Source organism: Pistacia vera, unplaced genomic scaffold, assembly GCF_008641045.1.
Source record: "Pistacia vera cultivar Batoury unplaced genomic scaffold, PisVer_v2 Contig102, whole genome shotgun sequence".
NCBI classification, from domain to species: domain Eukaryota; kingdom Viridiplantae; phylum Streptophyta; class Magnoliopsida; order Sapindales; family Anacardiaceae; genus Pistacia; species Pistacia vera.
Window position 1 is genome coordinate 229,166 of NW_022195050.1, and position 12,244 is coordinate 241,409.

The window sequence follows — 12,244 nt, forward strand, 5'->3', positions numbered from 1 at the left end:
AATCTATCAATATAAAGTTTTGAAGTAAAAACGTGGGAAAAGAAGAAGAATATTTATTACAATTATATCTTTGGCTTAAAATTGAAGATGGGGGTTAAAGATGAAAATAGTAGCGGGTGATTTCCCAATGTAAATCATAATTTAAAATTTTAACAAAAGGTCAGGATTGGTAATGGGCTTGGCCCAAGGGACTCTCAGCCAAAGCCCACAAAATTGTAAATCATATTTAGTTGCATCAAGTCGTAAAGTAATCATTTGATGAGCCACGTATCAAAATAACTGAAATTATTAGGCTGTAGTTTCAACCTAGATGAAAACATATAGCAGGTAAAAGAATCCAACAACTGCTATATATATAGATGAAAACATACAGCAGGTAAACATAAGGTAATATTCACATAATTTCCTTCAGAATAGAGATGTGATCATCTGAAATTCAGAATTATTTAAACTACTTAATTAGAAAGAGCCCTTCAATCACATACACTTCAACCAAAGATTCCACCATTAATGTCAATTTCAGGAACGACCTGCTAAGACCTCAGCATGAAGGCGGTTGTGATCATTATTCTCAGAAATAGAGCTACTGCATTGTTCTGTTGGATGGTCAAACTCGACGAATTCTTCTTCATATATCGGATGGGCCGCACACCTACTCACAGTAATTGCTGGGCACCCTGATGTGTCAAATTCGAACTCAAAAAAATATTTGTGCGGCACAGTGCAGAAGAAGCGGATTGGGATATAGATTAGCCAAAGATGGTCTGATACAGTACCCTGGAAATAATTATCTTCAGCTCTAAGATCGATCTCGTTAGGATTTTCCCCTTCTTGATTGCCTCGAAAACGAAGGTAAGCATTATCAATGAGGGCAGGAAAATGCTTCTGGATAAAATGAACAGCGGTCACAAAGAATCCCTTCAACTTCATGTCAGGAAGACATTTTATTCTTATTGAAGAACCCTCACTCTGATGGCTGAACCACTTCGGAACTTCAGTTCCAGGGATAACAATGCTGGTCATCTCACCTATTGGATTGGGCAGTTCCTGTAAAAATAAAAATAGAAGATAGATAAAATCGTATATAAATATCTTTAACGCGAGAGAGAGAGAGAGAGAGAGAGAGAGAGAGAGAGAGAGAGAGGGACCTTTGGTGTTGATGGCACACTGGTTTTGTAGTCACTCAATTTCAAGCAATTCCTGCAACAAATGCATTCTGCACGATATGGTATCATGCACGATTGTAATGCATTTGGTAATCTTTTTAGTGAAGCACAATAATTTACATTGAGGGTTTGTAAATTGGGTGGAAGTTCTGGCAATGATTGAAGCCTATGACAATTATTCAAACGAAGTTTCATAAGCATAGGAAGACGATTGATGGTGCTAGGAAGTGACACAAAATTGTTCTTTCCTAGATATAGATTTTGCAATGAAACTAAGTTGCCAACTTCACTGGGGATTTCTTCTAGATTGCAGTCACTGAGATCTAAATTTGTTAATGAAGGCAAACCTGACAGTGAAGGCAACTTCAAAGTGATGATGGGATCTGATCTTCTTCCTGACATCAAATTGAATGGGAAGGGCAAATACCATGAGTTTGATGGCGGTCCTTTGCATCCGCGAAAAGATAATTCCTTAAGATTCTTCATTGAAAAAATGGAGGACGTTGGTCGCCTTATAGCAGTTCCACTTACATCAAGCTTCTCTAAATTTTCTACTTGCCCCAAATTCTCTGGCACATTTTCAAGTTTGGAGCAACCAGAGATTGATAGAGTTTTGAGAGATTTCAAATCATTTATATTTGTTGGAAGAGTCACAAGATTCTTGCAGTCTTCCATACTCAACAAAACAATTCCCTTTAGATGCTCAACTGGGAATGGTAATTCTTTAATCGGAGTTCTGTCTAAACAAAGCTCCACTAGAGATTCCATACTTTGTACTATCTGTGGAAACGTCTTGTTCAAGTTCTTGGAGTGACTGAGACTGATGACTTTCAACTTGTCTAGAGGCTATTGAAACAGAAAAGACAATGAATTAATGTAAAAATTTATCTATGATGATTCACAGATGTTGCAGATAATAAAATGATAAGATCTCACCCACTGCTTAAGCATTTAAATGTACTGATAATTTAACATGGTATTTGACTCAAAAGTCAAAAGTTCCGAATCCTTTCATTTAGATAGATAAAAGACAATGAGGAAAAAAAAAAAAAAAATCCAAGTTTTATATGAAAGGACCTATTAGACTAAAATAATGTTGAGCCTTTGCTTGTTAACTTAACAACAATATATAATAGCTAAAGCACATATTCATGACCGAGTCTTACTTGTATGATTTCCTTCCACAACTGTTCGATGCGACTATAATGCATTATAAGCTCAACAGTTTTATCCAATAGCAAACTTGATGGCAATGATTTTAAAGAATATCCATTCCATTCAAGGAATGATAATTCGTTCGAAAGGTATTCAAGGCCTTGGGGGAGTTGTAGGTTATGGATTTTGAGAAGTCTTAGCTTGATCATCTTCGAAAAGACTTTAGCATCGACACTCAGCTGCGCCTCTTTTTCAAGTATTATGCTCTCCACTACTTCAGTTCCCTAGTAAATAGCAAATTTAAGGATAAATTATGAAATTGATAAACGTATAAAGGTTAATTAGTTAAAGGAATTGACAAATTAAAGCAACTACGTTATTATCAAACTTCTCATAAAATTGCTTACCGTATTTTTTGTCAACACGTGACTGATATCTGTTTTTTCCCACAATCTACTACGTTTTCCAGGCTCTTCCAGGGATTCCCTCTTCACAATTTGATGACCCATTTCTTTTAACAAATCATGCATTAACAATTCGTTGTCATTTGAAATAGTTAAGAGAGATTTATCAACAAGAACACTTATTCCAATTGTTGGATCAAAACCACAAGAGTCTAGTATTCTTGTCACATGATCTTTATTTTTTCTTTTAAAGAAACATGCAACATCAAGAAATATTTTCTTCTCTGATTCATTTAACCCATCAAAACTAATTTGAAGAATATCAAGAATTCTTTTTTCAGAATCTCTACCTAATCGTTCTAATGCACTTTCCCATTCATCAGTCGTTCTACCAAACAAAAAGGAGCCTAAAACTTCAAGAGCTAATGGAAGACCACTAGCATACTTTAAAACATGTTTGGACAATTGCTCATATTCTTTTGGAGGCTGATAATTTTTGAAGGCTTTCAAGTTAAATAATTGAAGGGCTTCGTTATCATCTAATTTCTCAGCCTCGTATATGTAATCCACTCCATGTGCCATCAGCAGATGCTTATCTCTTGTTGTTATTATAATCCTACTACCACGACCAAACCAATCATGTTTTCCAGTTAATTCATTTAGTTGGTTTATATTATCCACATCATCTATAACAACGAGAATTTTAAAAGTCCGCAACCTATTTCTTATCATTTTGATTCCATCATGGACATTCCAAATTTTAATTTTCCTTTTCCTTAGGATGTTGGAAATAAGTTGCTTTTGTAAACAAAGAAGACCTCTTTTCTCCGAAATTTCTCTAACGTTAGCGAGAAAACTACTACCTTCAAATTCACAAGAGATCGAGTCATAAACAGCTCTTGCAATTGTTGTCTTGCCTATTCCTCCCATTCCACAAATCCCTATCATTCGAACGTCATTAGAACTTGTGCTCATAAGCATTAAAAGTCTTGTCAAACGTGAATTTAATCCCACCAGGTCGTCACCAGTCATTAATGTCGTAGGATTTAGTCTTCTTGATATCTCGTCAACAATTTCTTCAATAAATTTTGACTCAAGCCTGCAAAATGGAAAAGAACATAAAAAAGATATTTCTTTTAATACCAACCACAAACAAGTTAATAAATAATAAAAAAACACAAGCACGTAATTAAAGGAAAAATAATGGTAGCTAATTAATCAACACTTCCTTCAAGAAACACTTAAACACATACACATGGTCAGTCTCTTTGAGAATAAGGGTATGTTTGGTTGGGGTGTAATCTCCTATTATTAAGGTAATGTCTTCTTATATTACTTAATTATCACGTTTGGTTGTCAAGTAATATAAGATTCCGGTAATCTTCTAAAATCAATAGTAATTACTGTTGGTTATAGAATAGGTAATTTTATTACCTCTATTTTCTTAGATATTTCAAGATTACTTCGTAATCTTATTTTTGTTATAATTTTACCCTTACTATTAAAAATTTTGGACAATAATGCCCTTATTTTGAAAAAAATTTACAAATATATTCATGGACTATTTTATACTTACATACAAAATTTTTAGGATATAAGTACCCTGAACTTAAACAAAATTACGAAAGACTGTAGCCGAATCTAGCCACCACTATCGGCGACCGACAACTGGCCACCACCATCAGCCGTCGATGCCAGAGCAGCGCACAACCGACTGGATCTGGCTGTTTTTAGCTAGATATATGGCTTTTGTCGTTAACGACGACCATATCTTTGGCCGTTAACGATGGCTAGTTTAATGACTGCTAGTTCTGGCCGTAGATCTGGCCATTTTCGGCCAAACTGGTACACGACCAGCTAGATATGGTCAATTGTATGTCGTTCTAGCCACTGTCACTGTCGTCGGTGTTGGTGGTGGGCGGCCGACAATAGCTTCGGGTGAGTGGGGGTGATTTAGTTAGAAATTAAACTTTTATGTGGCTGGGGTGTTTTAGCAAAATTTCAAATGTAGAGGATTAAAAGAAATGATTCAAAAATAATATTATATTAGTATTTAAAAAATAGGACAATTTAGTAATTTATATAATATACTAACAATTCTCCTAACCAAACATATCAATATAACATAGCCACTAATTTATTCCAACTAACCAAACACATTTCCCTAAACATTCTCAATAATCTATCTTTCCATTAATATAACATTACTTGAACCAAACACACCTTAAGAGAACATATTACAAAAGAAGACAATTATTACCTATCCTTTAGACACCATCCAGAGAGATTGGCCACCTCTGTCAAAGCAGTTCTCCACTTTTGCACCTTTTCCATATTCTCCCTAAATGTTTCTTCATGTTTAGAAAAGGCCTCCTGAAAAGTTCCTGTTTGCTTCCTTACTACAGATGGATCCACATCATAGAAAATTGGAATAACCATATGTTTCATTGTCATCATGCATTGAACAATCTTAACGAGTTCATTCAAGCACCAAGTGGAAGAAGCATAATTTCTTGAGAAAACAATAATCGATATTCTTGATTCTTCAATTGCTTTTGAGAGTTCAGGTGAAGTGGATTTTCCCTTCTCAAGTTCTACGTCATCCTTGAAAACATTAATTCCACTTTTCTTTAAAGCAGCATGTAGATGATCTGTGAAGTTGGTACGGGTGTCTTCACCTCTAAAGCTTAGGAAGACATCATATTTCCACATGGAGGAAATAGTATGTGAAAAGGCTCCTTCGATGCTCATGAAGCCTGCCAATGTATTCAGATTCCCTGTAAAAGTGGAAAATGTAAGAAGTCAATAACTGCTTGTTTGAGAAAATTAATCTAGAGAACCGAATATTTGGTCTTGACACACTTAATTAGGTACTTTTAAACTATATATATATGGAGCAACATATTTAATTTTCTCTTATCCAACTGAGCACAACCATGATTCGTTGATTTAAAAAGACATATATAACAAGATATTATCGAAAAAACATACAAATGTCTCAAATACAATCCTAGACACGTTTTAATGATGTAAACCCCTCAAGGTATCTCTAATGCACAATAACCCCCTACGGTATACCTAATAGTCCTAAACATTTTCTCGTTAGTCATTTTGTTAAGAGTTTCAGCAATCCTCTTCAAAAACCCCCGACCGCGACCCCCACCCCCAAAGAGAGGTATAAATTTGGCTCATCCAGATCCAATCAACGATTAAAGAGAGGGTAAAATTAAGTCAACCATGTTTTCGATCCATCCTAAAACACTTGCCTGCCAATAAGTTGATAATTGAAAATAGTTTCATTTATCAAAAAGAAATTATTAGATTTAGCTATTAATCAACAATTGAAGAAACTTACATACAAAAGAGAAAGAGAAAGAAAGAAGATGAGGCTACCTGTGATTTCTTCCTACAGAAGTTATAGTTCCGCGCCTCAATTTCTAGGGGATTATGAGAATTCTTTTTGTGTTTCAAAGCGAAGATCAATCGCATTATATCTCCTCTTTTGTGGCAAGTAATAGTCAACAGACTTTTTTAATGTTTAGTCTAGTAAAAAATGTATTTTATCGGACTAACATCTAATCATCTATAAACAAATAAAAAAGAATGACCACTTGTTTTGCCAAATGCTAAGTCTAGTCAGTGTGATAATATAAAATATTAATGATAAAATAATTACCACGAGTTTTGGAATTTGGATTGGACACATCTCAATTGTTTCAAGGATTTGGTAGCACCTCTGAATTCGCTGGATGCATTCTGGTGCAGCAGACAAATCGATTAATATAAGAAAATCACAGTGCAGGCCCTTTTCTAACTCATTCTCAAAAGAAATGAAATAAAGAAGTTTAAAAATATTGAAAATTTTGGACACAATGGAACGTAATAAAAATACAAGGGATGCCAAATTTGTTGACTAAGCCTTCTTATTTACATGGTGATGAGTCTGAAAAAGAAAAGATACTGTCAGATTATGAGTCGGTAAGAGAGGCAAGGAGAGGAAAAAGGAGACTGCCTGAGTATGCCTTAAGGATAATATAATAGAAGAATGTTTTCTGTATATTGAATTGTGTTTGATATATGTACATGATCCCTATTTATACAAAAGTATGAAGCTCATAAAGGAAATACAATATAAACATAAAGGCTGTAATCATCTAAAATAAGGTAACATAATCACACTAAAAAGGAATCATGATATTTGATATTAAGGCGTAATATCAATATTCCTTATATTACTTCGACATATACTTTTAATATGTCAAGATTTCGATTTCTGGGAAGTATTATGAACATTTAATAAGAAGGGTTTCAATTTTTTCAAGAAACACAACAAAAGGATTGGTGGAGGTTTTATCATCCGAATTCCTTGCCTAATCTGAACATGGAAAGGGTTGTTTGTGTAGCCAATAATGTTAGATGTACAAAGATTTTTATATAAAATGGTGTGTAGAAAATGAATGAAAGAGTAAATACAAAAAATCAAATTCATTATATTCACTCCATTTATTTTCTGCAATAATACTACACCCACATAAGTTTGTGAGAGAAAGTTTGGATAAAAAGTTTGTGGGTGTATTATTACTCTATTTTCTATCACATCGCTTTGCATAGAAATCTTACACATTTCTTTGTACGTGTAATATTATTCTTGTGTAGTATGATGTCTTGACTGCTTGTGCCTTGCAAACAACGCAAGAAGGAAATGACATTTTCACCCTTCAACATAGGATATTCAAACCCTTTTCTATTTTATTTCATTCGTTTTTTTTTTTTTTTAAATTTGAGAATTCAAAAACTAAAAAAGTAAATAAATATTTAGGGGTTTTTAAAGACGTTTCATTTGTCGTTAAAGTTAACATCATTGAATGTCCTTAAATTGAAGAATTTGAAACTTGTATCATTTTTTTAACAATTCAATAAATCATTATACCTAAATTGATAATCTCCTCAACTTAAATATCAGTTCAAAACTTATCAAATTTTCATTTATAAACCTGGTCCATATCTAACAACACAACAACAACAATATACCACAAAAACAAGTCAAATTCGGCCGAGCATAAACTAGTACAAAACATTTACTTGCAAATTTTCGGATCAAGATAAGTAGTAACCTTCAAGCATAAAGAATCACTCTACAAACTTGATTTTTAATTCACCACCAAATCCCTTTGCCAAGACTTGGATAAAGAATTCACAAATAAGAACACACAAGTTCTTTTAAAATCGATAAACCAAATATTTAATATATCTTAGCTAAAATTACAAAGAGAAATAGTTGCCTTTATATAGGCAATTACAAGGATAGAAAAGTAAATCACATATACAAGGAAATTACAAATAAAGTCAACAAAAAACACAAGCCATTCATTCAAAATTAAGACCCATGGTTGTTGATGAGAATGCAAAATGTCATATCCCACCCACTTCCGCCACCCACCCCCCCTTCTTTCCTTTTCCCCTTTTGATGTCTAGTCTTTTATACTTATTTGGTGCCTAAATGTACTCATTATTATTTTAGTTTGATTTAGGATGCAAATGGAGGCGTTAAATACAAAATGAAACTAATTAGATGATTTCAAACAGTTTCGACATCGCTTCATAATCTGGGCATAACTCTCTCATTTGAGCTCCGATTGAGATGATTCAAAATGTTATGGAACCCCAAGAAATAGATCTACAACTTTCATGTTTTGAGTTTGGAGAGATACTTGCTGCATCAAGGTTGTGATTGGGCTTGAAATTAACACACCTGCACTACTGACTTTTTGGAACATTTGACTTTATCATGCAATTCAAATATGTGGTTTATTATTGGAAGTTTTGAAGATCTGGTGCACGAAAGTTACAGCTGGAAATACCACTTTCCTAGTTATATTAGGACTTTATTTTATTTTTAATTAATCAGATTTGGATAAATGTTATTTTAGGATAAAACTTAGAATATTTTTAGGAGATTGAGTAGAATTCAAAGATTTGAATTGGATATTTTAAGAGGGGGAGAGAGATCAGACTGAAATATATTACACCCGCCTCTCCTTCCCCTCTTCTTCAACTTCTCCTTTCAGTTTTCATGATGGCCATGAGCGGCTAAATTTTCATAATTTGGTTGAAGGAAACGGAGGCCTCGTTAGCATAATATATTTAGTTTTCTCCCATCCAACTGAGCACAACCATGATTCGTTGATTTAAAAAGACATATATAACAAGATATTATCGGAAAAACATACAAATGTCTCAAATACAATCCTAGACACGTTTTAATGATGTAAACCCCTCAAGGTATCTCTAATGCACAATAAACCCCCTACGGTATACCTAATAGTCCTAAACACTTTCTCGTTAGTCATTTTGTTAAGAGTTTCACCAATCCTCTTCAAAAACCCCCAACCCCGACCCCCACCCCCAAAGAGAGGTATAAATTTGGCCGATCCAGATCCAATCAACGATTAAAGACAGGCTAAAATTAAGTCAACCATGTTTTGGATCCATCCTAAAACACTTGGCTGCCAATAAGTTGATAATTGAAAATAGTTTCATTTATCAAAAAGAAATTATTAGATTTAGCTATTAATCAACAATTGAAGAAACTTACATACAAAAGAGAAAGAGAAAGAAAGAAGAGGAGGCTACCTGTGATTTCTTCCTACAGAAGTTATAGTTCTGCGCCTCAATTTCTAGGAGTTGCGAAAGCAGAAACGCAGCGAAAGAAAATAACAGTAAAACCTAAGTAGAGTGTTATGAGTGTAAGCTGAAACTTTACTTTTTCATTGATTAAAATATTTACATGAGTTCACTTATATAAGGTGAACAGGGAACAGGGAACTGAGTAAGACAAAAGTAATTACGCGGTAAGTCAGCAGAGTAAACAGACTCTGTTTTACTAAAGTGAGCTGCATGAGCTGAATGAGTAGAATAAGCCTATCTCACTTTTAGTCTGTTCAGTCAACCAAGTCAAACAACTGAATCCTAACACTAGGGGATTATGAGGATTCTTTTTGTGTTTCAAAGTGAAGATCAATCGCATTATATCTCCTCTTTTGTGGCAAGTAATAGTCAACAGACTTTTGTAATGTTTAGTCAAGTAAAAAATGTATTTTATCGGACTAACATCTAATCATCTATAAACAAACAAACAAGACTGAATTCGATAATATGTTATATATTTTGTTCTATATTTTTAAAGTGCACTGCATTATAACCAATTGGTTTAATTGCACTATTTCATCTTATAGTCTAAAGCATGTGTTACAACTCATACATACATATGCACTCACAGGAACACACATTATATATAGACACACACAGAGTTTTATAATGTTTAGTCAATGCATCATAAACAGATAAAAAAGAATGACCACTTGTTTTGCCAAAAGCTAAGTCTAGTCACTGTGATAATATAAAATATTAATGATAAAATAATTACCCCGAGTTTTGGAATTTGGATTGGACACGTCTCAATTATTTTAAGGATTTGGTAGCACCTCTGAATTCGTTGGATGCATTCTGGTGCAGCAGACAAATCGATTAATATAAGAAAATAACAGTGCAGGCCCTTTTCTAACTCATTGTCAAAAGAAATGAAATAAAGAAAGTTTAAAAATATTGAAAATTTTGAACACAAGGGAACGTAATAAAAATACAAGGGATGCCAAATTTGTTGACTAAGCCTTCTTATTTATATGGTGATGAGCCTGGAAAAGAAAAGATACGGTCAGATTATGAGTCGGTAAGAGAGGCAAGGAGAGGAAAAAGCAGACTGCCTGAGTATGCCTTAAGAATAATATAATAGAAGAATGTTTTCTGTATATTGAATTGTGTTTGATATATGTACATGATCCCTATTTATGCAAAAGTATGAAGCTCATAAAGGAAATACAATATAAACATAAAGGCTGTAATCATCTAAAATAAGGTAACATAATCACACTAAAAAGGAATCACGACATTTGATATTAAGGCGTAATATCAATATTCCTTATATTACTTCAACAGATACTTTTAATATGTCAAGATTTCGATTTTTGGGAAGTATTATGATCATTTAATAAGAAGGGTTTCAGTTTTTTCAAGAAACACAACAAAAGGATTGGTGGAGGTTTTGTCATCCGAATTCCTTGCCTAATCTGAACATGGAAAGGGTTGTTTGTGCAGCCAATAATGTTACACGTACAAAGATTTTCATACAAAGTGGTGTGTAGAAAATAAATGAAATAGTAAATATAAAAAATCAAATTCATTATATTCACTCCATTTATTTTCTGCAATAATATTATACTCACATAAGTTTGTAAGAGAAAGTTTGTACAAACAGTTTGTGGGTGTATTACTACTATATTTTCTGTCACATCGCTTTGTATAGAAATCTTTACAAGATTTCTTTATACGTGTAATATTATTCTTGTGTAGTAGGATGTCTTGACTGCTTGTGCCTTGTAAACAACGCAAGAAGGAAATGACATTTTCACCCTTCGACATAGGATATTCAAACCCTTTTCTATTTTATTTCATTCGGGTTTTTTTTTTTTTTTTTTTTTTTAAATTTGAGAAATCAAAAACTAAAAATGTAAATAAATATTTAGGGGTTTCTAAAGACGTTTCATTTGTCGTTAAAGTTAGCATAATTGAATGTCCTTAAATTGAAGAATTTGAAACTTGTATCATTTTTTTAACAATTCAATAAATCATTATACCTAAATTGATAATCTCCTCAACTTAAATATCACTTCAAAACTTGTCAAATTTTCATTTATAAACCTGGTCCAAATCTAACAACACAACAACAATAATATACAACAAAAACAAGTCAAATTCGGTTAAGCATAAACTAGTACAAAACATTTACTTGCAAATTTTCGGACCAAGACAAGTAGTAACCTTCAAGCATAAAGAATCACTCTACAAACTTGAATTTAATTCACCACCAAGTCTCCTTGCCAAGACTTGGATAAAGAATTCACAAACAAGAACACACAAGTTCTTTGAAAATCGATAAACCAAATATTTAATATATCTTAGCTAAAATTACAAAGAGGAATGGTTGCGTTTATATAGGCAATTACAAGGATAGAAAAGTAAATCACATATGCAAGGAAATTATAAATAAAGTCAACAAAAAACACAAGCCATTCATTCAAAATTAAGACCCATGCTTGTTGATGAGAATGCAAAATGTCATATTTTCCCCCCTTGATGTCTAGTCTTTTATACTTAGTTGGTGCCTAAATGTACTCATTAATATTTTATTTTGATTTAGGATGCAAATGGAGGCATTAAATGCAAAACGAAACTAATTAGGTGATTTCGGACAGTTTCAACATCGATTCATAATCTGGGCATAACTCTCTCATCCAAGCTCTGATTGAGATGATTCAAAATTCTATGGAACCCCAAGAAATAGATCTACAACTTTCACGTTTGAGTTTGGAGAGATACTCACTGCATAAGGTTTTGATTAGGCTTGAAGTTGATGCACCTGCACTGCTGACTTTTTGGAACATTCGGCCTTATCATGCAATT

At 33.3% G+C, this 12,244-nt stretch overlaps 1 protein-coding gene across 4 annotated transcripts; it reads right to left on the reverse strand.

Annotated features, from left to right (window-relative positions):
- Positions 1–346: 346 nt before the first annotated feature.
- On the reverse strand, positions 347–9,487 carry LOC116119294 (TMV resistance protein N-like). Of its 4 annotated transcripts, none has more exons than XM_031405313.1 (6): positions 9,359–9,487; positions 4,986–5,481; positions 2,729–3,824; positions 2,333–2,605; positions 1,149–2,012; positions 347–1,047 (listed from the first exon to the last, which is right to left on the reverse strand). In XM_031405313.1, exons 2-6 carry the CDS (start codon positions 5,474–5,476, stop codon positions 520–522), a joined length of 3,252 nt encoding a protein of 1,083 aa, XP_031261173.1. In that variant the 5' UTR covers positions 5,477–5,481; positions 9,359–9,487; the 3' UTR covers positions 347–519. The 4 variants fall into 4 exon arrangements, with proteins under 4 accessions (XP_031261173.1, XP_031261245.1, XP_031261302.1 ...); XM_031405385.1 differs by lacking the exon at positions 9,359–9,487 and adding an exon at positions 6,402–6,424 and having other exon boundaries at positions 4,986–5,502; XM_031405442.1 differs by lacking the exon at positions 9,359–9,487 and adding an exon at positions 6,119–6,261.
- Positions 9,488–12,244: the final 2,757 nt, after the last annotated feature.